At 41.5% G+C, this 27,339-nt stretch overlaps 2 protein-coding genes across 3 annotated transcripts in view; one reads left to right on the top strand and one right to left on the bottom strand.

Annotated features, from left to right (window-relative positions):
- The window catches only part of stxbp1a (syntaxin binding protein 1a), a 37,484-nt gene extending 16,693 nt beyond the window's left edge, over positions 1-20,791 (bottom strand). For both annotated transcript variants that reach the window (XM_080476680.1, XM_080476681.1), the window contains exons 1-6: positions 20,685-20,791; positions 3,272-3,321; positions 2,528-2,609; positions 2,366-2,442; positions 1,809-1,887; positions 1,124-1,227 (exon numbers count right to left, since the gene is read on the bottom strand). In XM_080476680.1, coding sequence (XP_080332806.1) covers positions 1,124-1,227; positions 1,809-1,887; positions 2,366-2,442; positions 2,528-2,609; positions 3,272-3,321; positions 20,685-20,721 — 429 coding nt within the window. In that variant the 5' untranslated portion in view covers positions 20,722-20,791. The remainder of the gene's footprint in view (positions 1-1,123; positions 1,228-1,808; positions 1,888-2,365; positions 2,443-2,527; positions 2,610-3,271; positions 3,322-20,684) is intronic.
- A 3,558-nt stretch (positions 20,792-24,349) lies between these two features.
- niban2a (niban apoptosis regulator 2a) overlaps positions 24,350-27,339 on the top strand; it is a 39,863-nt gene continuing 36,873 nt past the window's right edge. The window contains exon 1 of the mRNA XM_080477105.1: positions 24,350-24,610. Within this exon, the coding sequence (XP_080333231.1) occupies positions 24,556-24,610 (55 nt within the window). The 5' untranslated portion in view covers positions 24,350-24,555. The remainder of the gene's footprint in view (positions 24,611-27,339) is intronic.

The following is a 27,339-nucleotide window of genomic DNA, read 5'->3' as shown; positions in this document are numbered from 1 at the left end:
AGAAACGAGTAGGAGCTCGGCTTTATCGCTCTTTTCTCTCAATCTCAAACACAAAGCGTTTCCACTGCAGCCGACGCAGACACACCCAGCAGCATCTGTACGCGTTAATACTTCAACTTGACAGTCGTTTCAAGGACTGTGTGACAAATCTGCACTGCTATAACAGCCCCGTGTGATTAAGGTACTCCTGAGGCAGCGTGTGTCAAAGTAGAAGGGGGACATTGTGTCTGTCAATGTCTTTTCCAAGCATTTTCCCCCTTTTGATTACTGAGTAGAAATCAACTGCAAACAAATATGCGGAGGCTAAAACGGTTACTTATTTTAACGAGCTGCACATTTCCAATACTGAAATGGTCACCGACGGGTTTAAGTTCTAAAATAAACTTCAAGACAAACCAGTGCCGTCTCTAGATGTGGGTGTGAGTTTAACTTTGAGCTTTTGTTTCAGAGTTGATGTAAGAAATGACCTTTTCGCTCCTCAGATGCTTCACTGCAGGGAAAGTTTGAGGACGGTTGTCATAATAAACAATGTTTTAATGTTTTAATAGAAGGTTTCCACGTTCCGCTACAGCGTTCAATCTGGAACGGGCCCTCGGTAGAGCGCATACCTTCACCAACGCCACATTTGTCACCATGGAAACCAATAGATTCCAAGGTTAATTGATCCACCACGCCACTCCTGTCATCATCTGTCGTGGTCGTTTGAATTGCTTCACTGTTTGACACAGATGTACACACCATGTGACCCCCCGTCAGCAGGAACTTCTCGCTGACGTACCTCTGATAGTGATTAATGATTATGTAACTGCTCCGAACAAAACATATTTGATGGTGAAATTCCTTAGAAACGTCATCAAAATGTGTTACCTAACAAGTGACGGCCATTCATTTTACTCAAAGTCTAAGATTCACCCTCGACTCAAAAGAGTTGGCGGATCTAGTTCATTTCTGAAGTTCTTAAAATACAAGGACGCTTTGCAGGCAGTCCAAAGTCACAAGAAATGAGAAAAGATAGCAGCGATCGCCATGGAAACCTAAAAACTGATAACTGAGGTTAAAAAAATTGTGAAAGTGCATTTTTAGATGACCGATTTAGTTTTTCTAACAAGAGTCTTGTGCTCACCTGAGACTCGTAGGGCAAGAAGGCGATGTTGATCTCCGTCAGAGTCTTTGTGGATTTGGATGCGCGGCTTTTCACCAGCTCGTTGAAGAGAGGATCCGGGCAGGCTGGACGAGGACAGAGACAAGTTACTACTTCGTCTTTTAAAGAGTTAGCACCCATAGCACACCTCATCTTATAACCTGCTCCACGAGCAACTTCTCTTTTAATTCTTCAAGATTTCAATTGTATTTAAAAAAAAATTTTAATTTCGCCTTCATTTTAGCTTTTAAATCAAAACTTGTGTCCAGTCATAGAGTGATAAAATTAAATAATCAAATTGTCATTTGATTGACTCACAGAAGATGTTTGCAAGCTGGAAACGTTGCTAATATTCCTGAAATGTTCAGTTGTTCTTTTAAAGTATATTTTTGTAGTTCAAGTTTTTCTTGATATTTTTAACTTTTAAACCGTATTTAAATATCTGATGCCATCAGGTGACGGTTGATACTACGGCAACGTCACCCAGAGGAAAAATAAAAAGTGTTTAAGCTCTTTAAATGATCACAACGTGAAGAAAAACCCAGTCAAAGATGAAGCTGCAATGAAGTCAAGAACTCCAAAGCAGTACTACTAACTAGTACTGATGATATTCCATGAAGAAAACAACAGAAGAAATGGAGGACAAATCCTCTCTGTGTGTACTCACAGTCAGTGAAGAAGACGTGGGCAGCCTTGTATTTAGCTGAATGAGGGTCTTTAAAGTCTCCGATGAGGGTGTGGACAGACTGACGGGACAAAAGTGGAGAGACTCGGGTCAGACTGAAGCAGCCAGTCCAGGATGTCGGGATCACATTCTTATTTGTGTAAGCATTCGCATAGAACTGGGTAAGAGGCTTTGCCCAAAAGATAACATAACCGACAACAGCTGAAAGACAAGGATTTTAGTTCCTTTTAGCCACATTTAAACAAAACTGTCAAATTGTGACCTGCATGTGAGGTAGCAGCACTTCGGTCGTATACATGGCAATGGAGCCCCACCATTTTCACAAAGTTTCGTTTTCACAAGTTTATATGGAGTTGGAGGCGTTTTCAAAAAGTTCCACCTCGGTAGCCATTCTCAAAAAGTTGCGGACACCCAAAACACAACCAAAGTTTTGCATTTTTACTTGAGGTGGTTGCTGAATGCCCTGAGTACCCCCTACCCCACCCACCCCCCAAACCCGCACCCGCACCAATCCGTCCCTGGCTCCGCCCCCAGCGTACCTTCTCTGTGGGTGTAATCAGGTAAATGGCCTCCAGGCTGGGCAGAGGCTCTCGTCGTTTGTGGATGTCTTCAACGACTAGAAAAAGTAAAAAAAAAAAAAGTGAATGTAGAGTTTCCCAGTCGGACAGAAAGCTGTGTGAGATGAAGGAAGCAGCTCTTACTGGTGATTCCCTCTGTCATGATGTCTGTCATCTTGCAGCAGGAGGACAACATCCTCATGCTCAGCTGGTCCACGATCAGCGCCTGGCCACACACACACACACACACACACACACACATTATTCACTCATCTCATCCTGTTTCATTCTTCTTTCTCTGTTTTTGTAATTCAACTCTAAAGGTTGCTTATTGATTTACTACTATTACCAGACATAACCACATTTCTGTTAAAGGGGTCATATTATCCAGCTTTTCAACACTTTCACATGTTTCTCGTTGGTCCAAAAACATTGTATTCAAAGTTTATTGCCTCAAATCCATCTTTTCCTTGATTTTCATCTATTTGATTATTGGATCATAGGAGCTGCATTCAGAATCTGCTGTGTCTGTGTGAGCTGGACTGGCTCCGCCCACACATGCCCATCTTGGGAAGAGGAGGAAGTACTTCCTCTCGTGGTGCCATGTGCCAGAGCAGAGCTGCCTAATTGTGGGAGGGACAAAGGGAGGGGTTACTTTGATTGGGATTGGCTAAACCCCCGATGACACTATATAGGGTTTGAGTTCTGATTGGCTCGTTGGAGCAACACACTTTTTATAAAAGTTCTGTGGTGTCATGCCAGGCATGGCGACGCATATTACTGTTGGAAAAACCATTAGAAAGTGAATTTTGCATAATATGACCCCTTTAAGTTTCAGCTCTCAGTTTGGGTCACAATCGTGCACAAAGTTGATTTAAATGAACTCACTTTCCATTCTCCCTTCTTCTTCACCTTCTTGATGACATCATTCATAATCTCTGTGAAAAAAACAGAAAGCTTCATTACACATCCGAGGGATTAATGGTGAAATGATCAACACAGACTTTTCAAAGCTTTTTGTCGGCTTGGAGTGACACACATTCTTACTGTATTATTTTATTTAGCCACTGCAACACAAATCTTGAGCTGCAACTTAAATAAAGTTTTTTTCCAACCAAATTATATTGTGAATATTGTCATTCAGAAAGAACAAGGTATACTAAAAAAAAGAATTACGCAATTAAAGTGAATTGAAAAGCTACAAAAAGTTGTAATGTAGCTCTCATCACAATAGTTTTCCAGACTTTTACAGTTCAATCACACAAAAACAACTACAGCAGAACGATATCTAAACTATATTAATGGTACTTTTGTCCCACATTGACCCATCCTATTCCTATAATGCAGCGGGACACATTAGAGTTCTCCAGATAGCTGATGGGGTCAAAGGTCATGCTGAGGGACCCTCAGCATGACCTGTCCACTGTGGGAATCGAACCTGGGACTTTCCCGTCACAGCCCTGCTTCTCCAATGTCCTACGAATGCATGAAGTGCATATCCTGTGTGTTTTCCTATAACTCCCACAAAATAACCCTAAACCATCACCTTCCATCACTTTGCTTCAAAAGTACGTTTTGGGTTCGATAATGTGATTTAAGTTGAAAAGTCCATTTCTGGACCTCAACAATGTGCAAAAGGCAAAAATGTCCTGCAACAGGGAGACTGACCACAGACTGAATCCTGCATGATGAGACACAAACAAGTGATTTTCTTTTTCTTTTTTTTTGTTGCATAAATAATCCCATCATGTTCATCAATACATGTTGATGCTCCAGTACCGTGATTGGCCTGATTGCTTTGCCCGCCATCTGCCTGGCCGGACCAACATTAATCTGTTTAGGGTGATTTACTGGATGTGCTGGTGAATATAAAAGGCTAAACCCTGCAGCCACACTGACACTGAAGGATTACCACAGATTAAGAGATTACAGAAGACACACTGAATACAGACCAGGGATGTGTTTGTGCTTGTCAAAACAATAGATGACACAGGACGTTGTAGATTTTACCCATTGTCATAATTGTTTTTTTTACAATATCAGACTTCATTGTGAAAATGTCTTTCAGGAAAATACAAAACAGCAGAAAGAGAAACATCAGATTCAATAAACAGAAACAACGTCAATGAAAAAACACGTATTAAAATAATTTACTGAATTGAAGGATACATCACATGATAAAATTAAATATAATGAAATTAAATATTTATATCCTACTTCCATGATTTTTACAGTAGATCGACTTACTGGATATTTACCTGTTTTATAATACATTTGAAATACTCGTTACTTTTAAGCATTAACAACAATAAACGCATTAATTTTGTTTAATTACAATATCACTATTTTTTAATCTGTATTAATCGCATCATATTTCGCGTGAGCAGGCTGAAGAAAGAAGGGACTATATCTGCACGGAACGTGTTTATTAAACATCTTTTAACAGTTCATGTTAACAAAATAAAAGGACTTTCTCAAAACAAACCTTCATCCACCTTCATCTTCCTCTTACTCCTTCAAACAGCTACTAAGACAAACAAAGTTGTTGACATTGCCCGAGAGGAGAGCCGACCGCTTCTTATTTTATACAATATTCCTGCAGCTGAGAGCAGAATCCAGACTAACGTCTGCTTCACGGTAATGTTGCACTATTTTTAATCAGATGAGTGATGAAGGATTAATCCACGTTACCGAGTTCACTTATACTAATACTCATTGCCAGAAGGAAGATGCAATAGAGGAGGTTAAGTCTCACTTACGTGTCACAACAAGCAGGTTATAATCATCTTAAAGTGTTTTCACTTGTTAACGTTTCCTGTGTCCTCCAGTCCATAGCCGGGACAAAAAAGGGGGACGTTTTCTTTATTTGTCCTGAAGTCAAAGGTCAAACCTTCACTCCACTTCACACTGCAGGCAGCACTGCGCTTCCCTACTTGACTCTCTCTCATTACAGGATCAGTTCACGGCACAGGAGCGCTGGTGCTCGGGTTTGTTTGTTAAACCTGATTTCATCATGTGATTAATGCTGGATGTTTTATTTCCTATGATATAGTGCGAGAACAACCCAGGATTTAACATAAATTACAGCTAGATTATATTCACAATGCACTGAAAATAACAGAAATTAGACCCGAAACTAGAACAGTGTCTGTTGTATTCCACTAAGAGAAGAGTAAAACAGGATAAACGAAGGAGCTGGATTACAATGTGGCCCAAAGCTGAAGCACCAAATGTCCCTCTGGGTTGCTATTTCAGGACGCTACAGGTAGATTCATGTTTACAGCCTGGTGGACTTCACTCTCACACGTTTACAATCTGCTCTCAGTCACTCGTTCACGCTCACAGACTACGATCGCTGCAGAGGAGAGCGCATGAAATCAAATTACATCTGTGAAGCTTAAAGGTGGAAATATTGAAGTTATTGACCTTTAACATGAACTTATAGTTTAACTTCTGGCTACAAGAATAATCCAATTTCCGGCAACAATCCAGACGCTGTTATAAAGATTACTTTGGCTTTTTGACAAGGGTGATGATAACTCGAGGTTCTGCTCCCCCAGCAGGATTGATAGACAGGAGGGAGACAGGGTGGAGGGGAAATCCCAGGGAGGAGAAAAAGACAAAATGAGAAGTGAAAATGTACAGCCTGAGTCTGGAAACTTAGAAAGACCCCAGACGGCTTCTCCTGCGAGTCAGACGAACCACGTCTGACCTCCTGTGGGACACCAGGTCTTGGAATAGCAGGAATATTCTCAGTAAACGGCAGAGAGATTCCCCGACACAGCTTCAGCCTATTTCCAGCCTTTATGTCGCGTTCGGTCTGCAAATCCAGCAAAGTCAGCAAAATCAGGCCGAGCGTTGCTGTTATTTTATTTCATCTGGTACCATCTTACGTCAGCGGCAAAATAAAACAGGTTTAGCTTTTATTCCTAAAAAGTATCCTTGTGGTCCATGTCGGATCGACCTCCGACTTCAGGATGAAACTCTTCTGGAAACAAACGAGCAGAGAGGAAATCCGCCGCTGCTTTCTCTCTTCCTCTGCTGCAGCTGATGTGTTTCCTCCTCTTCTGTCGTCCTCTGATAAATGAATGAAATGATCTTTTCTGAGTGTATTCATGTCTTTGACAATCTCCGACTCATTACATTCGATCATGAATCAAACCATAACTCCAGTGCTGCTGGGAGAGCCGCACAATGATGGAAAACATGGTGACGCATGAAAATATAGGAATATTCACAGGATGGATTGGAAACCCATCTATCAAGGTCACATTGTTGTTTCTGGTGAAGGAGCAGTAGTGGAGCAGCTCGGGAAGCTCGGGGAGTTCTGAAAGGCTTTTGAAGACACAATCTGCACATCAACAAAAACACTCCAAATGTATTTTAATCACATCCACAGACGCAGTGATTTCACTTCAATGTCCCCAGTTGAGCCTGATGTTCCTGGAAAGTGGATTAACCCTGTAGTTTGACTGTCGCCTGAACGTAAGGTCTGTTAAATGAATGAGGTGTAATGGCATTAAAAACTGTAACAAAATCATCTCCTGATTTTTCATATTAGATGAAATAGAAAATACTGTGGAGCCACAGCAAACCTTCCTAACTGTCCTCCAGGAGGAGACACAATGTGGACTTTTCCCCTCTGACCTCCTGAATGAGGCGAAACAATACAGGAACACACCAGTTCAGACAGAAGGGAAGGGACCTGAACAAACACACTGCAACAGCTGTGTCAACCAAACACACACACACACACACACACACACACACACACACACACACACACACACACACACACACACACACACACACACACACGCACACACACACACACACACACACGCACACACACACACACACACACACACACACACACACACACACACACACTGCAGAGGCTTTTCCGCAGGCAGTTTAACAGGATACAACCTCCTCTTGGTCGGACTTGGACAAAAGACTAGTCGGCAACGACAAGGCCCAAAAACATGTATAATGGATAAATGACATTAAATGCATTTACTTTTCCCCCATTGTATCTTTTCAGATCAAACAAACCACACATGAGCTTCATTCCTGACTCAGGTAAAGTTTATTCCAGCAAAGTGTTTTGAATAAAGCCAGTGGAAAAACGTAATAAACTACGTCATCACACTCTTTCCATATCCTCCATATGGTTGTTCTGTGTGCTTTTTATCATCATTATTATTATTATTATTATTATTATTATTGTTGTTATTAGGATATGTAAACGGACCCACACAAAGCTTTACGTCTGACTTTCTGTGCATCTCCAGGAAGTTTTGGATAGGGCCCAAAGGAGCAGTACCACTAGAAACCCGTGGGGGCAGTGTTGAGACCAGAAGTGATTATCAGTATTATTGTCAACTTCTTTGTTATCTTTAAAAAAAAAGAACTTCTTCTTGGTATCCAGCCAACATTTTCATTTAGAACGATTGCTTGATGCCAAATGCTCATTCAAACACACCAGACTCATAGAAGTATGAAGTCAGTGACATTTACTCAGTTTCAAGCACCTTCACACCATGTTCTGTCTGCCGCTCCGAGCTACAGCGACCAACAACCACACGCTCTGAACCTGAACGACACCATGCAGTCATACTAACGGTCATACTCAAGTTTAAAACGTCCTCATTACACACTGTATCAGGTATGAAACTTAAAATGTTTGTAAAATCGCAGTCGTTCTCTTGGAGTGTTCAGAACATGATTTATTCTGGGTCCCTGACACTGCTGGATGTTTTTCTTCACTCATTTCACCATTCCAACTAAATAACTGCCATTTTTAATCCCGAATGATTGCTATGATTCCACATTGTATGTAATCATGTGAATTCTTTCAGTTTTCTGCTGAAGAGATGCTCCTTAACTCTATGAAGCTTTCATACAACAAATAACCACTACAGCAATCTCATTCCTAAAACCTCTGACTAACGACAAAATCGACATTCATTTCTAATTTAGTTTACCTTCTTTCACTCCACTTCATCTTAATCTTTTTTTAATTTCCTTCTATGAATTTGAGACCTCAATTAATAAGTGTGGCCACAATATCTACTCTGGAATGTTTTCTGTTGTTAAATCAGGAAATAAAGGTAATAATACTTACGTTTTTTTACAGGATTCAAATCAGAAATGAGAGACTTCATACAACATAACTACATAAAGAGCATTTAAGGCTCAACCGATGATCGATTAAAATAGGTGAACTGAGAAAGCAAAATAACAAAAAGTTTGAAGAGCAATAAATCAAACTGTTTAACTTCAACCAGACTCTAATAACCTGGTATCGACGTGACATTGATCCCATCAGGTGAAGGTGTCGGACTGTTTGTGCTCCAGCTGAGGAGGCTGATGTAATCTCCTCCACACCGAGCAGCAGCGAGGAGCCCACAGTTTCTCCCTCCGCCTGCCGGTTCTCCCCCTTCGGGGATTTTCACCTTTGAGTACATGACCCATTTTTTTTCTTCTGTGGATCTCGACTTCACAGCAGCATCACTCCCGAGAGAATCTGACACTCCTGAGCTTAAAGATACAGACTCACCCATCAGCGAATCCCTTCTCTGCTCTACAAATACATTAAAGACGTCATCTCCATGTCCTCCATAACATCTTCTCTGAGGTCGTTCCTCCATCCAATAAACCCACCATCCCTCTTCCTCACATGTCCAAACCATTTCATTCTGTTCATTTTTAATCCTTGTTAGTCCCAGTGGACTACAACATCTTCCAGGGTTTAACACAGCGCCTCTGTCTTCAAAACAAACATTAGAGCAGGACTGTCAATCCTGCTGTAGCCAAGAAAATTCTCATCTAAATAAGAAAGCTTTTAATTCAGGGCTGTCAAACACATTTTAGTTCAATTTCCATATACGTCACAATTTCACCTAGAGTGGGCGGACTGGTAAAACAGTGCCATAATGACCTTTAAATTTTAATTTTAAAGATTTTCTTTTTTGTGGTGAAAAAGTCTGTATTAATATATACAATATATATGTCTAAATTTGGACAATTAGTACCAAAAATTACAACAATATCAAAAACAAAAGAGATTTTTAACGACAAAAGATACAGTGAAATTATATGTTTAAAAAAACAAACATCTATACCAGCTGCATTTTTCAGCCTTTTGCATTCACATAGTTAGAAACTCACCCTGAAAGCACAGCTTTGAAGCTAATGCTCGTTTGGTAGCAATTGGCACAAGACTCACATCTGAATCTAAAAGTCTACACTCATATGTAGGGGGACTTTAGTCGCCCTGTTGTTCCATGTGAACTGGGATTTCAAACTGTATGAAGCCAGATAATCGTATTTTCCAGACTATAAGTCTCTCTTTCTTTAGTTGTTTGGCTGGCCACGCGACTTAAATCAAGAAGTGACTTATATATCGAAAAGTAGCGCACAACACATCTGGGACCGCTAGAGGTCACTGGATGACAACAGAATGCTGCAACAGTACCTGTGATAAAATAAAATCCCCATTACTGCTGTGTTCAACTGACGGAGCTAGAAAGATGTTGCCGTAAAGAAAAACCTACACACACAGTTCCAACAAAGAAATTATAAAACATGCAGCAGAAAGAGTTCAGAGCGTGTGAAAAAGTGGCGAGGGACTGAAGAAAAAGCAGGGAAACTGCTACAGTGATGGAGAAAACAAAGAAAACTCATCAAGAGCGAAGAGCCTGACAGCCAGAGCTGAGGAACAAATTCCCAGAAGGTTCTGGAACAGCAGGTTTATTGATAGTACAGCTACGTCTGAAAATAAATGTAACTTATACACCAACGCAACTTGGGTTTTTGTTCTTCTCGTGATGTTGTTTTACAGATGTAACATAGGCTCCGTTTACACGACAGCATTGCATGTAAAAACACAGGACGCAGGTGATTTCATTTCAGAAATGTTTCTCATTTACACAGCAACTTTTTGAAATTGATGTCCGTTTAAACAATGTAGTTTTCCTGTATGGCCAGTAGTGGGTGCTGTTGGTTGTTTTTGTAATGAAACCACACACATGCACGAGTATGAGGAGATTCATATGGACAGACTGCAACGTTGGATTGCTGAACTGAACTGAACTGATTCCAGGTGACTGTCGACTATAAAACTACAAAGTCCAGGAGAATGTGGACTGGAAGCCATGATACTCTGGAGGTAACTTTGCTGTTACTTACCACGCGCATGTGTCGTGGCAGTGTTGCATAAAAGTTGTATTTCCCCTGTTTCCATTGAGACAGAGGGTTTGAAAACATTATGTATACGGGGTCTTATACTCTAGTGTGTCTTATAGCTGGTAAAGTATGCGTGCCGACTACCAATACAGGAAGATCTCACCTGAGAATATTCATTAGTCAACTGCATGATTAAAACGAGAAAAGGAAATGGAGCAGCAACAACAAATCCCCCAAAAACTTAATATTTTATGTCCCTAAGTCATTTATATTAATATGAAAGGACAATGCAAGATTGTAGTTACATTCTGTGGAAATCGGCCTCGAGTCATTTTCTTAAATTTAAAATAATTTCATATACTAGCAAAGATTAATGTTGGTTTATCAATGGTAGCAGCAATGAAATACACGTGTTTTCTGCTGTTTTTGTCCACTACGACTCAGAGAACAGGCTTACAGCCACAGAAGGTTTGCTGTACTGTAAAATAAATGGACACTATCAAGATGAGGGAGCATGAAAATATGTTTGACCATATTTGACCAGAATAAAGACCAAAGACTAGAACACGAGCAACTCTTAAGAGAATCAAACACAGAGCATGAAAATAACACAACATAAGGACCTCAAGCTGCAAGCACTGGGAGGAAATGCAGATTGTGAGTTTGAGGAATAGTTGGAATACAGCGTCCATTGAAGCCAAAAGTCAGGGGTTAAAGGTCAAAGGCTGTGGTAGCTGATAAGCAGTGAGGGTCATTAAGCCAAAAATAGAAAACCTGTGCCTGTGACGACACTTTTCCACGACCCGCTCTGACGGTTCTGGGAGGAAACTTACAGGAGCCCATTTCCTGAGCTACGAGACCTACGAGCATTCTGACCGTCTGGAGAACTGATCTCTGGATAGGCCTGTCACGATAACAAATTTTGCTGGACGATAAAATGTCCCGGAAATGATTGCGATAAACGATAATATTGCCGTTTTGATACTATTTTTCCACTAATATATTAATAATGGTATAATAATGCAAGTATACCCTTTTTAAAAAAAATTTTTTACTTTTATTTCTTAAGAATATTTAAAATTGGAATTGTATTATGAAAAAAGACATTGAAAATATCCAAAATAAATAATCAAAACAACCTCTCTCTCTCTCCCTCTCCTCCTCACGGGGCTCTCATGCTGCACTCAGGTGAGCCAGGTGTCCCGCCTCCCCACACAAGAGTGATTAACAGGCAGTGTTGGGAAAGTTCAGTTTCTACATGAACCAGTTCAAAGTTCAGTTCACAAATTTTATAATGAACTAGTTCAGTTCATAGTTCTAAATTCACAGTTCCAAAAATGAACTCGTTCATAATTCTTTTTTTTTTTCAATATGTTGCGGTGAGCGTTGAAGTTACGTGATGCACCTGAGCGCATCACCCACGTATCAGCAGCGTGAAGCTTGTTAACCCTTAAAAAGCCGAGTCCTCCACTGCAGGGTTCAAAGCATGTAAAAAAATAAAATAGTAGCGGCTGGTCGTCCGGAAAGTACGGTAACCATACGAAGATGAAGTATTAATGGTGGGAACAGAGTCTGAGGTGGTGCTGCTGTCTTGTATTTGTTTTTGTCGTGATGCTTCACATTTTGATGACGTATACGGTGGTGCGACTCTGGTGGCTGCTGTTGCCAGATTGGCTGTTTTCCCCCCGACATGTTAAGGCCTGTTTACAGTGTGCCTTACCCGGGTTTTCCACTGGAAGGCTCAGAAATCTGGCAACTCTCTAAAACGACATTAAACTGTGAGAGCGCCGCTCACTAACACCAGAATGAGCGCCGCTCACAGTGACGTCTTTGGTAAATGAAAAATTATCGAGCCTGGAAAACTTATTGAGCTCATTTTTAATTTTCGTGCAATTAATTGATTTATTGATGATTGTTGCGACAGGCCTACCTCTGGACACTGTGAGCTTTCATTCATTCATTCATTCATTCATTCATTCATTCATTCATTCATTCATTCATTCATTCATTCATTCATTCTGGTGGAGCCGACACAGAATAACACACTGCTGGTGGAGCTGCCTGTCATCTCTGTTCACTTCTCTGAGGGAAAACACAGCGAGCACATAACTATGTGAAACAAAAGTCTCTCGTGCAGTCAAACTGCATAGTGAACTATAAGTCTTCATATTTTTACTGGATTAAACGAATGAGCCCATAAGTCAAACTTCAGTGGATAGGTCAACATCTGATTTTAAACTAATAGCTGAACAGGCTTATTGATCCCCTTGGGGAAATGCTTTATTAATTTTTTATTTTTTGGGGGGCATTTCATCCCATCCTATTTCCAGGGAGCTGATCGGGGTCAATGATGTTTAGTTGAGAAGATAATCTAAATAAAATGTGAGCGTATAGTACGATTTTGGAAAATCTTATGAATATTTGTTGAGGGATACTTCACGATGTCATGAGGGAGTGGCCGTTCACCTGAAGAAAGGATTGATGAAAAATGTTATAATGCTTCAAACTTGTTTAAATTTGTATGTATGTTAATGATTATGTTAAAATGCATTTAAAATCTTTTTTTTTGTTTTTTGTACTGTAACATCAACCTGCCCAGGGACTACAGGTGGAAATGTGCTATAACCTGGTACAATGCATCTTTCCTTATGCTTAATGTTAAATTGTACACTGTCCCTGTCCAAATAAAAATCATACCATATCATACCATGAAGCTGATATCTGAGGTGGACGCTCATGCAGAAATGTAAATATTATTGGCTAATTAGAATTACATAATAATTGAGGGGGTTAATCACTCAATGTAAAAGGATCCCATTTGATTATTTTTATAATATAAACATCTTTCTTTGTTTTCTTGTTGTTTATACTTTGCATAGACATCAGTGTGTCATATTAAATGTAGCACTGTGTACCAAAGGATTCATTCTTGTTACCTATACAGTATTTAATATATACTGCTACTGTCTGTGTTTTGTTATCATGACCAAAGCTTTCCTGCCATAACAATACAATGAGCAGGTATTTTTTTATTGGGTCGTCCTCCTCTGACTGATCTAAAAACACCAGTGAGGAAACTGTTAGTCGAGCAATCAGATAAATCCTTGAACCATTTCAGTAAATCCCTCTCGTCATTCTACACCAAATAATCCATTTTCACCATATTTTTGGGGGGTTTATTGCTAAAAACAAACGATGTTCGAACGTCCAATTCACGGTGACTTCAACTGAAGCAACCTAACAAATGGTAGCTGCTTTAAAGAGGACTTTTCCTACTATGGCCAAGTACTGCAGAAGTAAGCAGAAGGATGTTTGGGGTATATGGATCTTTGTTTGTGCCCACTCTGTTTAAACAGCAGCCATCTGTGCACTCGTGTGGATGAGTCTTAAAGTCAGGTGTGGCCAGTCGTACTGGCGATGCATTGCTATTTTGAGACATTAGAAAGTGATGGGTTAGGCCGTGGGCTGAAATCTGACGATGGGGGAATGTGGCAGAGAGAGTAAACGACTCAGATTAGGATTACTATTGCAACAGCATATCAACAGTAAGGTAAAACTAACATTGGTAGAAAATCATATTTTCTAAAAGCAAAGTGAGGTGAGGATCTAACTGGGTCATTTAATGTTACAGGCATGAAAATGAACAAAACGTGTACCGAGCATGCGTCATACTTTATCTTCAAAACTGTGCTCTATTGTGTTTACCCACTAGAAACCATCCCGAGAAGAAAGTCACGGGGAAAGCGAGGGCACTAAAAATGGCAGACAGTAAATAGACTGTGATGAAAGGACTGATGCTGCAGGCTGCAGAGACCTGGCTTGAAGGTCTGCCTGCGTCTCTCTGCAGCGCTGGCTCACACACAGCGTCAAGGCAAAACATAATAGCATAATGGGTAATAAGACAAATTTTCAACTTAAAAATCTGAGCATCAGTATTCTGCTTTTCCTATTCGTGTTTATTCGACCGTATATTGAGAGCATGTTGGCCGACACAGCTTGGCTCAAGAAACTGTCGCGATCTTCTATCGGTAGACGATTCTGTAGTGTTAAACACGTCTCCACTGTATGAGTGAGGGGGAGCAGTCACATGAGACGAGTGGGAGGAAGAGGATGCCTGCCAGCTCTGACACAGCACTCTTCCTCAGTGAAAGAGAAGAGGAATTCATTAAGATTACCAGCCACTGTAACCCTGCGTTAGAGAGAGCTCCGTTTCAACCGGCTCTTCATGCCATACATTTCTGCCTGGATTCATTTGGAATTGAGTGTGTGTGTGTGTGTGTGTGTGTGTGTGTGTGTGTGTGTGTGTGTGTGTGTGTGTGTGTGTGTGTGTGTGTGTGTGTGTGTGTGTGTGTGTGTGTGTGTGTGTGTGCCTTTGTGTGTTTAACGGCGGCTGCAGGCACTGCGTCAGACACTGAGCCCAGACGCGTGCGTGCGTGCGATGCTCCGGTTCAGTCGTGTTTCCAAGGTCATGTGTTTGTGTTTGAGTGCAACCAAATGCATTCATGTCCCACTCCGCTTCATATTCACACAAAAAAAACATGCAGAGTGAAAACGCACTCGCTCGCTTCTAGAAATGTCCAGGGAGGAACGAACGGAGTCCGTTATGTATTCTGGGAGTGTTTGTTTACAGTGACCAGCAGGGCTCTGGGTGGAAGTAGAAAAGATAACATTCTTAGCATGAATAAGCATATAGTAATAAAAAAAATAAGAAACTGTCATAAATATTCTTGTTGGTCTATGTTCCTCTGGTATTGTTTTGATACTGAGCTACGGTAGTTCCATGCCAGTCTGGAGCTGGTCTACACTGGTCTGAGTAGTTCAATGCCGGTTTGATGCTTCTTTTTTTTTAAGGCAGATTATCTAGCCCAGTGCTGGTCTGATCCTGGTCTGGTGCAGATCTGATGCTGGTCTGTTGCTGGTCTACACTAGTCTGATGCTGCCTTGCATCAGACTGACACTGGTCTGATGTCTGTCTACACCGATCTACACGGTTCTGTGATGGTCTGATGCTGGTCTGCGTTGGTCTCATACTGGTCTGCACTGGTCTGTTGCTGCTCTACGTTGGTGTGATACTGGTCGACACTGGTCTGTTGCTCGTCTACACTAGTGACATGTTGGTCTGCTTGGTTCTATCCCGCTCAGATGCTGGTCTACACTTATCTGCTGTCTGTTGCCGGTCTGTTGCTGGTCTCCACCAGTCTACATGCTTCTATGCTGGTCAGATGTTGATCAGATGATGGCCTGCATTGGTCTGATGTTGGTCTATATGGCTCTATACTGGTCTGTTGCTGGTCTACACCAGTCTTCATGGTTATAGCCTGGTCAGATGTTGATAAGATGCTGGACTGATGCTGGCACTACCAACATAGACCAGCACTGACGGCATCACCAGAGGTTAAAAAGCTGATACCTGATCTGTCGTCTATACAGATAATTCCTATTGTTTACATCACAGTGACGAGAGTCCACAACTAGATGCAAAGTAACCGTTGGTACAAACGTCTGTGAGCAGCGAAACTAGATGAATTAAATTCTGAAATGTCCTATTTAATTCTAATTAGAATGACTGATGTCAAATAAGAAAACAGTCGAATGTTATTGATCAAAACTCAGTTCAGTCAGTGACACAATACTGAGATACAGTTTGATGATTGGGTGTTAGACTTCATCTAATCAATCGATATGCAGTTACAAAGGGTTTTGACACTGTTTGGTTATGCGCAGTAATTATAAAGTGGTTTGTTCAATAATTTTTACAACTCATTCAAAACACTCTCTCTTAAACATATAGGTAGAAGATTGTACCAAGAAAACACAATTCAATGCACGGCAGCGGCAGCGGCATACAGTCTGTATGCAACACACTGCAATTATCTGTAAGTCATATCCTAAGAGGCAACGTCTGGCCTCAGTTTGGATTTAATAACTTCATATGTCGCTTCGCAAACTGAAGAAATGGTGTTTTTTTTTGCACCATCATCCAGAGACTCACTGCAGCAAGAAATTCCAAAGCTGCAGTTTCACTGCATTTCTCTCAGACAGGCGGAAGACTGTGACGAAAATATTGCTTTTACTATAATTAATAGATTAAGACATCGATGGCTGGACACACACTGTATGTGTCAGTCTGTTCATTTGTCAGCTAAAATATAAACACCCCCCCACCCCAAAAACAAAGGCCATTATGAATGTCAGACAATAATTATAGCTTCTCCTAAATGTAACCATGTGATATTATTAAACCTGTTAGTTGGATGAAGCCGTTCAAAAGACGGACGAATGGACGAATTAGGTACCTGAACTAAACCAAATGGAATGAGACATTGACATCTGAACTGATCTGTCCACAGTGAACGCTGCCTTTCCAGCAGACTTTGTTTGCAACCTCATGACGTCAATTTGGATGGAGTGAGAATAGATAAAGCATGGATTGATGCCATTGAGGACATCACATTACGTTCTGTTTTTAAACCTGACAACCGGCCACAGGAGATTTTACAGTCAACTCACACACTGACAATGAATGAATGAATTAATAGTTTATGTTTGATAAAACATTTCATTTACGTCCATGAATAAAAATAATGTACGCTTTAAATAACCAATAAAAGAATATGGCTGAAGTCAGAAGGCTGTCCTATAATCTTTATTAATGAAGTATTACATTTGTCACAATTATAAGGTCTAATGAGAACAAAAATCCTCCGTTTGGTTTTGATGATGCCCCTGAACGCATCAGACCAAGTTTATTTCGTACCATGAAAACAGATCAGTGCTTCTTATCTACAGAATTTATCCATCTTCCTTTATCTAACTTGAAAATAAACATGTCAAAATACACAGATTTCATACTAAAAATTATTAATGGAACAAATATAATGTGGACAATTTGAAGTGATAAAATCTAGACTATTAATGTAACAAGTGAAAAGGTTCACAGCCTAAATGTACCGTCCCACTGCACTGCAACTAAGACTCATTATTGGCTATAAATCAATAATTGACATCTTGAATTGAATCTGTTATTTAGACCAACATTTAATATTTGGGTGCTGCTTTGCTCCAAAATTATATATAATACTGCATCTATTCGATGTGTTTCGGTCCGGGAGGAAAGAATTGTTCCCCTCCGAGTGACGAGAATAATAATTGAGGATGAAGGGGGGAGAGGGAGACCAGGGTATTTGTTCATAATCCCCCCCTCGTAAACTACACACAGGATGGAACACACCTGCCCTGTCCACGTCACTCGGCACAATGATTCCACAGCTTCCTGTGATCCGGTTCAGTCCTGCAGAACCACTGAAGATGGAGATCAGAGTGACGAGGCCTCGTTCACCCTCATTCCTCATGTTGCACTCTGGGATTGGAGCTCGTACACAGGCATTAAAGCTCGGCTCGCTGCCCATCCCCCTGCCTCTCCACCCCCATCGCCACCTTCTTCTTCAACTGCTGCAGAGAGAACCCTCAACTCCGCTCCCTCTCTCTCCACCCCCCCCTCTCTACCCCCCCTCACCGCCTCCACCAATCTTCACCTCCAGCCAGTGCAGGTGTCGCCCGCTGCGTCCTGCCGGGTGTTTACGTTGTTTCTGGAACAGTCGACGCGCACGAGCCGGCCTCCACTTTTACAAAAGTGGGTTATGTAATTTCCAGGGTTGAATGATTAAAGCACGCACAGCATGCGAGGCTCATCGGCATGCAAGGCTGCATTGTATAACAGAGTAGGTGTGCAGATGATATCGTCTCTATTCAAAGTCAGCTCCGTCAAATACAACCACGTCACGGTGAACACAGCCACGTTTTCTCATTGCCTGCAAACAGACCTATTAACCCATTTCATCCCGTTGTACGATAAAGTTGCGGACACTCCTTCAACCCTTAAATGTCATCTAATAGTACTTGCAAATATAAATCAATGAGTCTTACATTCAGTCAATTCTAACATTTATTGGAAAAATATGTGTAGAGGTGAGTATAATCTTCATTATGAATCAGTATTGCACTTCAGTTTCTTGATAACACACTATAGTGTTGGTAATTCAGGTACATGATGCAGATTGTACATAAATCTGAAAAGAATGTATTTTTTCTGAACGATTAACATCTTGTAAACTGCTATATGAATATAAAGAGTCCAATTATAGTTTCCAAACAGTTCTGACTACAGTGGGGATTCAAAGGGCTAACTTCATAACGAGGCAGAAATAATGCTGTGTTTGTTGGATAATGTCATCATGGCATGTTACACTATATTAGTTACATGTGTGCAGTAAATAATTCATCGAATTCAAACAAAGTTTAACAAAGGTGGGGTTTTTGAAGAATGTACAATTTGGGGAGTTTAAATAGTGCTTGTGTTTTTTAATCAATCATATAATTCATAATTGATATAATTTTCATCTTTTCATTATATTCATATCAGATATATTACGTTATGATGTGTTTTTGCATTACTACATGTTTTTAACAATCGTATAACATTAATCTAATCTAATCTGAGCACCTTAGAAATTTGTTTATTCTTAATATTCACAGTTAATCTACTAGATTTCTGTGGAGCAGCAATATTTTTTGGAATGAATATTTCTAAAGAAGTCAAGTTTTTACTATCAATATTAAGAATTCAGGAGTGAGATGGGGTTTTGCTTCATGTAAATGTGTGTGTGTGTGTGTGTGTGTGTGTGTGTGTGTGTGTGTGTGTGTGTGTGTGTGTGTGTGTGTGTGTGTGTGTGTGTGTGTGTGTGTGTGTGTGTGTGTGTGTGTGTGTGTGTGTGCGCGCGTTAAACAATCTACATTTTGCTGCAGAATCTGTTCAAATATGATCTTAGGCCATTTATTTGACTGGACGATCTCCTCAGCACAGAGAGAGGTGAGCCCACCTACAAGAAGAACCATGTGGATTTATGTTTGTGAAATATGAAACCAAATGAGTACAGGTGAAGCAGATCCTGCAGCAGGGGCAGGGCCCGCCACCAAAAAAAGGAAGAAAAAACAGGACTGCACACAGAATAGATTAGCAGAATGAGGCATCCGACACCTGGCTCCACATTTAGATGAGGTCTCTGTGCGTCCTGCTCACTGCACAGGCCCGCCTGGCGTGATCGCACCACTCCACCACTCCACCACTCACTCCAGCACCCAGTTGACCCTGCTGAGGCAGGATGGAGCTGCGACTCCATGTTCAGGCCTGCATCAGCACCAACACACCCATCCACACTGCCGGAGCTCAAATGAGCCGAAGTGACAGATGTGGCGTCCACAGCGTCCTGGTGATGCGGGACTGTCCGGGGTTGGGTCTCATGGTGCCGCACCGCAGCTTAAAGGGCACGATGAGGATGGAAGGACGCGCGCTGGTCGGCGCTGACCGGCCTCTAATGCGGAATTTCTCACCCATCGCTTTACTGTTTGATTATTATTTGTCAAAACAAGTTTTATGACTTGCCCACAGTCCGCCATTACAGCGAGAAGGAGCAGGCGGCGTCTCGTCTCTGCTCTGCTGGAGAAATTGTGTTTTACGCAACCGATTCGTGCTCCAACCGAGGGGTGAGGCTCTGCTGGAACGAGGGGATCCCACTGATGGAGGCGGTTAATCTCCATATCTGGTCGCAAACAGCATTTCCTGACATGTTTACTGTGATTAGCTCATGAGTGAGAGTGAAGGTTGAACCTTTACAACACGATGATGCAGCTTCAGCGCAGCGCAGATATTCCTGGAATAAAACGCTGATTGAAGCTTTAAAAAAAGGGCGTATATAGAATTCTCTGCTTCCTTCTGGAGAGGGATGCCTGTATTTTCCACCGGCAGGCTACTCATCTCTCGTCAAAGCCATTTTCAGTTCTCGGCAGCTTGAAATACGATTGCGCATCCGCGCCGCAGGAGCGCAGAGAGGCAGAGCCTCAGTGCGCCTCTCGGCTCTCCAACGCAATACAATGGAGCCGTCACAGCACCACCTTCATCACCATCATCACCCAGATGCACGAGCGGCCATCCGCATCCCGCATTAGAATAAAAACACACGCACACACACTCTCTCCATCACAGGAGCGCACATGCAGGGGCGCGCAGCTTTACGAGTCGAAATCAGGGATTAAAATGCTCAAAAAATCTTACTTTCGCCGACCACCGCCTTTAATCCGATAGGTGCCATGGTGCTGCTGAGTGTTGGACCGAGTGATCGCCCTCTGCTTCCTCCCTCTCTCTCTCCCTCTGATCATCTCACGGCGCTGCGGAGGAGCCTCCGGTTGGAAACGTCACTGCGTATCCTTCCGCATTGGCGGACCTCTGGTGGATCTTATTAACTCAACCCACCACATCCAAGCCCTTTAAGTTCTAATTAACCTAGATAATATTCTTTACCACACATACTTTATTAACATGCAATCACTGAAAATATAGACTTGTCAGTGATGTCAGTGATGCTGCTATGAAAGAGCAGAGCCATGTTGTCATGGTGAGTTTGTAAAAACACCCATAATGCAACAACTACAGAAGAGGTGGTTTGGACGTTTCACTGTATTTTGCTCCAGAAGGTTTAATTAAAATTGCCTTTATGTTGAGATTGTAGTCATTTTCTGTAGTCATTGTTTGGTTTTGTGAAAATAAATTTTCATCACGTATACTCCAGGTAATAACAAAGAAAAACGTCACAGTTTAAAATCAAATATTATAATGGCACTATTTTACAGGTCTGGCCCACTCAAGATGAAACCTGCTTGTGGTCCCTGAATTAAAATGTGATTTAAGTATATAGACGTGTTAAGGTCTGCTGGGATTGTGGAAATCAGTTTGTCGGGAGTCTGTTTGAGTTAAAACATGTGACGTTGTGGAATAATCTTCTCTGATGCAGAGATAAACAACAGACAGAGGGAGCATTTATTTAAAGTTGTGAATGAGTGTATGAGTTTTTTGGCATCTGTTGTGTTGCTGTCAGCAGGTTTGAGTTTGTTCAGGAATAAGGAGTTGCTCCTCCTTCAGTAAACAGGAGCTGAGTCAAATAGTAACTGTCAAGACAGGCGTGGTCCTGAGCCCAGATAAGACATGTGATGCTGCATTGTGGTCATTGATGAACCAAGACTGGGAATGTGGGACTTGTGGTCCACTACCTGTGTGTGTTGGATCTTGACGTTTGACTCCAACACTCCTCATCAAGCTCCACTGTTGACTGGGCTTTATGCAATAGGTCAGTCAAAGGAGTAAAAAGATATATTTGAATGAGCACACGAAAATGCATGTAATACCTGCTGATTCGTCATTTTGAACCATTTCCTCTCTCACTCAAACAAGCGCTGCACTGGAGCTCTGTACGACTCTCACTCTGGATTCTGTGGTGTAAACATCTGATGGATCAATTATTCAACTAAAACACATTTCCCCCAAGCAGGTGTGCTAAATATTGAATTCATCCCCACAAACATTAAATTTAGTCTTTGTAATTTAAGACAAACACAGGACATCAATTTACGCTTATAATCGCAGGACAAATGGACAAACAATCAGTTTGTTCTTACACTCATGTGAAAACCAAATTCACTGGTACCGTGAGTAAAGAAGTAGTGATGCACACTATTACACCAATGTTAGTGGTTCTGGAAAAATAAAGGGTGATTGATGTTTGACTCAATAGAAAGAGGTTGAAAGTGTCCATGTTCACCATGTTCACTATGTTCACTATGTTCACCATGTTCACCATGTTCACCATGTTCACCATGTGTATCTCTAGAAAAGCAGCATGTTTTATGCCTGCATGTGTATCACATTATTATTTTATCTCTATTGTTCCATGAATTCATTTTGTTCTGCCTTTGGGTGGGAACACATTTGTGACATTTACAGAAAGTTGATCAAGATTTGGAAAAATTAACAACAGTCAAACCAAGAAATTCCTTCTTCTTCCCCAGTTCAGGGAAACATTTAGTGTTTTCCTGTTACGACACACGAGGTTAGAGGTGGAACTGGACTGATTCTTAGTGCTGCACTGGCCTCTTCTCATGATGTCATCATCCCACCTCAGCAGGTCAACATACTCCGTGCCACACTGATGCACGACCCGACCAGATACTGATTTCACTGAGGGACACAGTGGTGTCTCTTCCAGTTGTAATTTTAAGCAACAGAACAAAAAAAAAGAAAAGCTCGTTTTTTTTATGAGTAATTATTCTGCATAAAATAAAAGTGAATTCTTTCATCCACCTTCAATACAGTTTTATAAAGTTCAGGAATGTTGGCGAGCTGGAACGGATCTCACCTGAGTGTGTGTGTGAAGGTCAATTCCACCCTGGACACGTCGTCACTCTAGAAGATTGACAGTCACACACATTCATAGATGAAACTCACCAGTTGGCCGAGTAATCATGTTTTTAGACTCCGGGAGGGTAACTGAAGTATCTACACACTAAAACCTGTTTAGACTGAACTTTATCCACTGGTGCAACAAACCACTTCATCACTCTGTGTGTGTGTGTGTGTGTGTGTGTGTGTGTGTGTGTGTGTGTGTGTGTGTGTGTGTGTGTGTGTGTGTGTGTGTGTGTGTGTGTATAATAATATGATAATAATAATAATGTTATTATTAGCATTAGTATTGTTGAATACTTGAGCTGCGTGAACTTGTTGAATAAATCCATCTGTGTTCGTAATTCAATAATCTGAGAAACTAGTTGGTAGTTTTAAACATCACATCCTGATACTTGTGTATTTTGTGACGATTATAACATCTTGATTATGTTTATTTTACATGATAACTGCTCTGTAAATAGGGAAAGGACAATGTCCTCTGAGTGAACAGTTGTTTCCGGAAGTGAGATTAGGATTAAACTCTGTGTGACTGCTGTAATATTAAGTTCCATGAATTACAGTTCTGCGTTTTTCTCAGAGGAATTTATAAGTGGGGTTACCTTTATTCACTTGAGCACATGCCTTCCAAAATGCATGCGCACTGGGAGAGATTTCAGAATCTTATAATATTAATATTGGCCGTTCCAATACCCCATGACTCCGAAATGGAATAAAGAAATAAAAAGGATGGATGTACTCTGGTGGAATAAACGCAATACAATCCAGGGTAGATCACGCACTTAAAATCCAGCAGCAAGTGTAGAAGTAAATACATCAAAAATGTAGTTTAATTAATATCATTGGTCTTTTTCTGATCACCACACCTCATGACAGATTTTCTTGTTTTAAGAACTGACATGTAAACACTCGGAAAGGAGGCTCGGAGCTGTTCCGAGTTCCGAGTTGAGGGAAATCACCACATGCCACATTTTCCCTGTGATAAAAGAAAAACAGTTCAACATCATTGTTGTGACGCATATTGTCCACAAGGGGGCAGCATCTGTCTTTGTGTCTGAAAAAGGTAAACCGAGTGTAACAAAAAAACAAACCATTTTTCTCGAAATGTGAAGAAACGATCTATAAATTCCGACTAGTTTGGATTTGGATAGATTGAAATTTCTTTTAAAAACGTGTTATTAAGGGTGGTTTTAGAGGAATTTATTGGTGATCACACAGAGGTTGTATTTTAAATGGTATTAACAGATTTCAAGCGTAATGCTGGAGAAAATGGGTGGAGAGAAAGTGATTTCCATGCAGCCGCGCAGGTCTGCACACTGTAGTGTGTCTCTGCGGCTCCATTACGCGCCTGGATGTGACCACACCCTGTCAGGGCCCACTGAACACGTTGAACCAGTGATGACTCCCAGAGGGTGTGTCACAGCAGTTTTCACCTCCTCCTCCTCCTCCTCCTCCTCCTCGTCTTACTCCTCCTGCGCTCTCGCTCCGGAGACGCACCGCAGCGCAGCGCAGCGCCGCTCGGATCAGTGCGCGAGCCTCTCAGGGGGTGAAAGTCAAGCACATTCCCAGCGGAGACTGCTGGAAATATTCCCCTCACTAAAAAAAAAAAAAAAAACCAAACAAAAGCCAGTTACCACCAGGAAAAAGGCAACAACCTCGGATATCTGCGGGATTCGCGAGACTGTGGTGAAGCATGGGGGACGTGGTTTCCTCTCACCTGGATGAGAGCAGGCGCGAGATGATTACAGGTAAGAGGCGCGCAGCGCTGCAGCTTCACACAACAATCAGGTTCGTTTAAAGCAGGGTTTAGACGAAATGAACAGAAACATGTGCACCTTTCTCTTACGCTCCTGTTACAATTTTACTATCAGCGGGGTTTTTTTCCCCGCCGGCTTTGTTCAAATCTGATCAAATCGCTAAAAGAAGAAAAGGCTTCTCCCTTATGTCACTGCTGCATATTTTGTTCTGCTTTTTCACTTGAACGCCAGCCGCTGCCGGCCTGTTCCTCAGAGATAATAAGCAGGTTTGTCAGAAAGGATCATGTTAGTGTAAGTCTGGGGACTGAGTGCTATTTAGGTCTCAGATTGCTCAGATTGCTCAGATTGCTCTCTCTCTCTCCCTCTCACTCTCATTGTCTCAGCCGGGAACAAGAGCAGGATCTTGGGTCTGCACACTACTCCTGCTCTCCCTACATTTCTGTAGTCACGCACCAGCACAGTCCCACGGGACGCGGTTGCTTTTCATGTTGGCTTCTGTGGTTTGCATCTTGCAAATCTCCAGAAAATGTGGCCTCAGTTGGCGTGTTTTGCTTCAGGACTGTGCTTGGCAGACGTCCTCACACGAGGAGACCAGAGATTATGCTGCTGAGGTCCAGGCACTTGACTTTGTTTGTTGTTGCTTTTGGGTGAAGCAGACTGAGAAAGTACTCCCAGAAAAAGTTACAAACCCGAAACTGTTTGAGGCTAACACACTTAAGATGTAAGATCACTTAAGATGTTCAGAATCATCCCACAATGCAACCTCTTTTTAATTTTATGTCACTTTAAATTATATATATTTGATATTTGTAGACATTAAGCTGCGTTGATCTTTTCCATATGTTTTATTCATGCATTAGATTCTACCTATTAAACAACACGACTTAAAGCCATGCAACCATATACTTCTGCCCAGCATGAGATCAGTGTGAGACGGGTCTGAAATTATCTTCACACCACAGTCACTTTGCCAACAGGATCACAAAAGGCATACAAACCATGGGGGGGATATAAAAGTGATAGCCTAACATTAAAACCCACAAAGACAGACACTTTCACGCTCTTTCACGTGGGTTTAAATGTCGTAATTAAATCCAAGGTTCAAGAGCACAAAGAGCAGCGCTTGGTGCAGCCCTGCACTTTTGGTTGCAACAATCTGGTAATTAATACGTGATTAATGCCAGGAACAGTGTTATTACTAGTGCTGAGGAGATCTTGTATATCCCTGCTGGCCGGTATATTTTAATTCTACTTGTGAGAGACACAGCAATGTCTCCCCCAGAGGACCAAACTGTCTCAATGTACATTGAACACATGGACTAGAAATATGTCTGATTATCAGCATAGGCACAGTAATATCGTCTTATCTTGAAGTAAAGCTGGCAGATATTGTAAATTTAGTTGAAATTTGGTTCAGATGTCCTTAATGACCATTGTCTTTCCATTTCCTGTGAGATTAATAACTATGTATTTAATTGGGTTATAAATTCAACACTTTCTCCCATGTTTACAAGAAACCCTCTAATCTGCTCATTGCTTATGTTTCAAAGGCTTTGTGTGTTTGTGAAAGTGGACGTGTCCATCAGAGCTGGCCTGAAAAAAGGAGGGAAACAATAAACTAGAGCAATTTGATGCACACATTTGTTTCCTCATAAATGCAGAGAAAATCCAGTAATAAGGTGAGATTACCACATTTTAATGCCTCATTACTCACAGGGCTTATTGTTGTTGGGGCCATAACTTTCAAACTTTTAAACTCAGCTGATAGAACATTACTGTCATGGAAGTTTAAATAAATGGTGATCCAGTGATGTAACTTGGATATGGAGGATTCTTATGCAAACCAACATTTTCAAATCAACAGCAGCCTAAGTTACATTTGATTAAATGACATTAATTTAGAATCTGTTGAACTGGACTGTGAAGGTGGATTCATTTTCTCTTGAGCTAATCTGTGTCAAAAACAACCACCACGTCTACGGTTTTTGGTTCCGACAGTCACGTCTCGTCAAAGTATCTTGCTCTGTAACCTGAACTAAAGAAAACCCAAATCGACTTGTTGATTGAAGCTGCCTTCATCTGAACTTCCCTGCTGCTATTTTCTGCTGATGAGACTGCAGAGAAAAAGGAGAAGATACTGAGCGGCAGCGCTGGAGTGCAGCAGGTAGCAACATGTCACAGGGTTAACTGCTGTCTGCCCCCCCCCCCCCCCCTTCTCTCCCCGATGCCTTCCTGCGGCCTTTATCTAAGCAGACTTAACACAGTGAACCACCAGTGTGTGTTGAACGAGCTCCTGTTGGTGTGATTGTGGCCGAAGTGGAGAAACAGGCTCGGGGGCGGGGGGGGGGGCCCAATATGTGGTGTGAGGGCCTAAACTGTCCTGCAGAATGTTTTGATCAGGCCTGTTAGAAGATCATGCAAACAAGACACTGACTGGCATTTCTCAATGTTAAACTGCTGTTTTCTTTGACCTCCTTGGGTTTGTGTAGTTTGAGGAGAGGCAACATTGATCAACGGAAGCCTGACACTTGGTTGTTTTTATAAATAGCTTGAGCCATACTTTCATACTTTCAGGGTTGAGCTTATAAAAGCGTCACGCTCATCGCTGCAGAAATTCTCCTCTGAGAAGTGGCTCACATTTTGCTCATTAGTCTGAGAGACAATCACCAATTTATTTTTTAAAAATGGCATCAAATGGGAGAATTTTCAGAACGTACTCT

The sequence above is a fragment of the Lipophrys pholis genome (genome assembly GCF_963383615.2).
Source record: "Lipophrys pholis genome assembly, chromosome: 12".
Classification (NCBI taxonomy): domain Eukaryota; kingdom Metazoa; phylum Chordata; class Actinopteri; order Blenniiformes; family Blenniidae; genus Lipophrys; species Lipophrys pholis.
The sequence above is the reverse complement of the archived record's forward strand: the minus strand, read 5'-3'. Positions and strand labels throughout refer to the sequence as shown.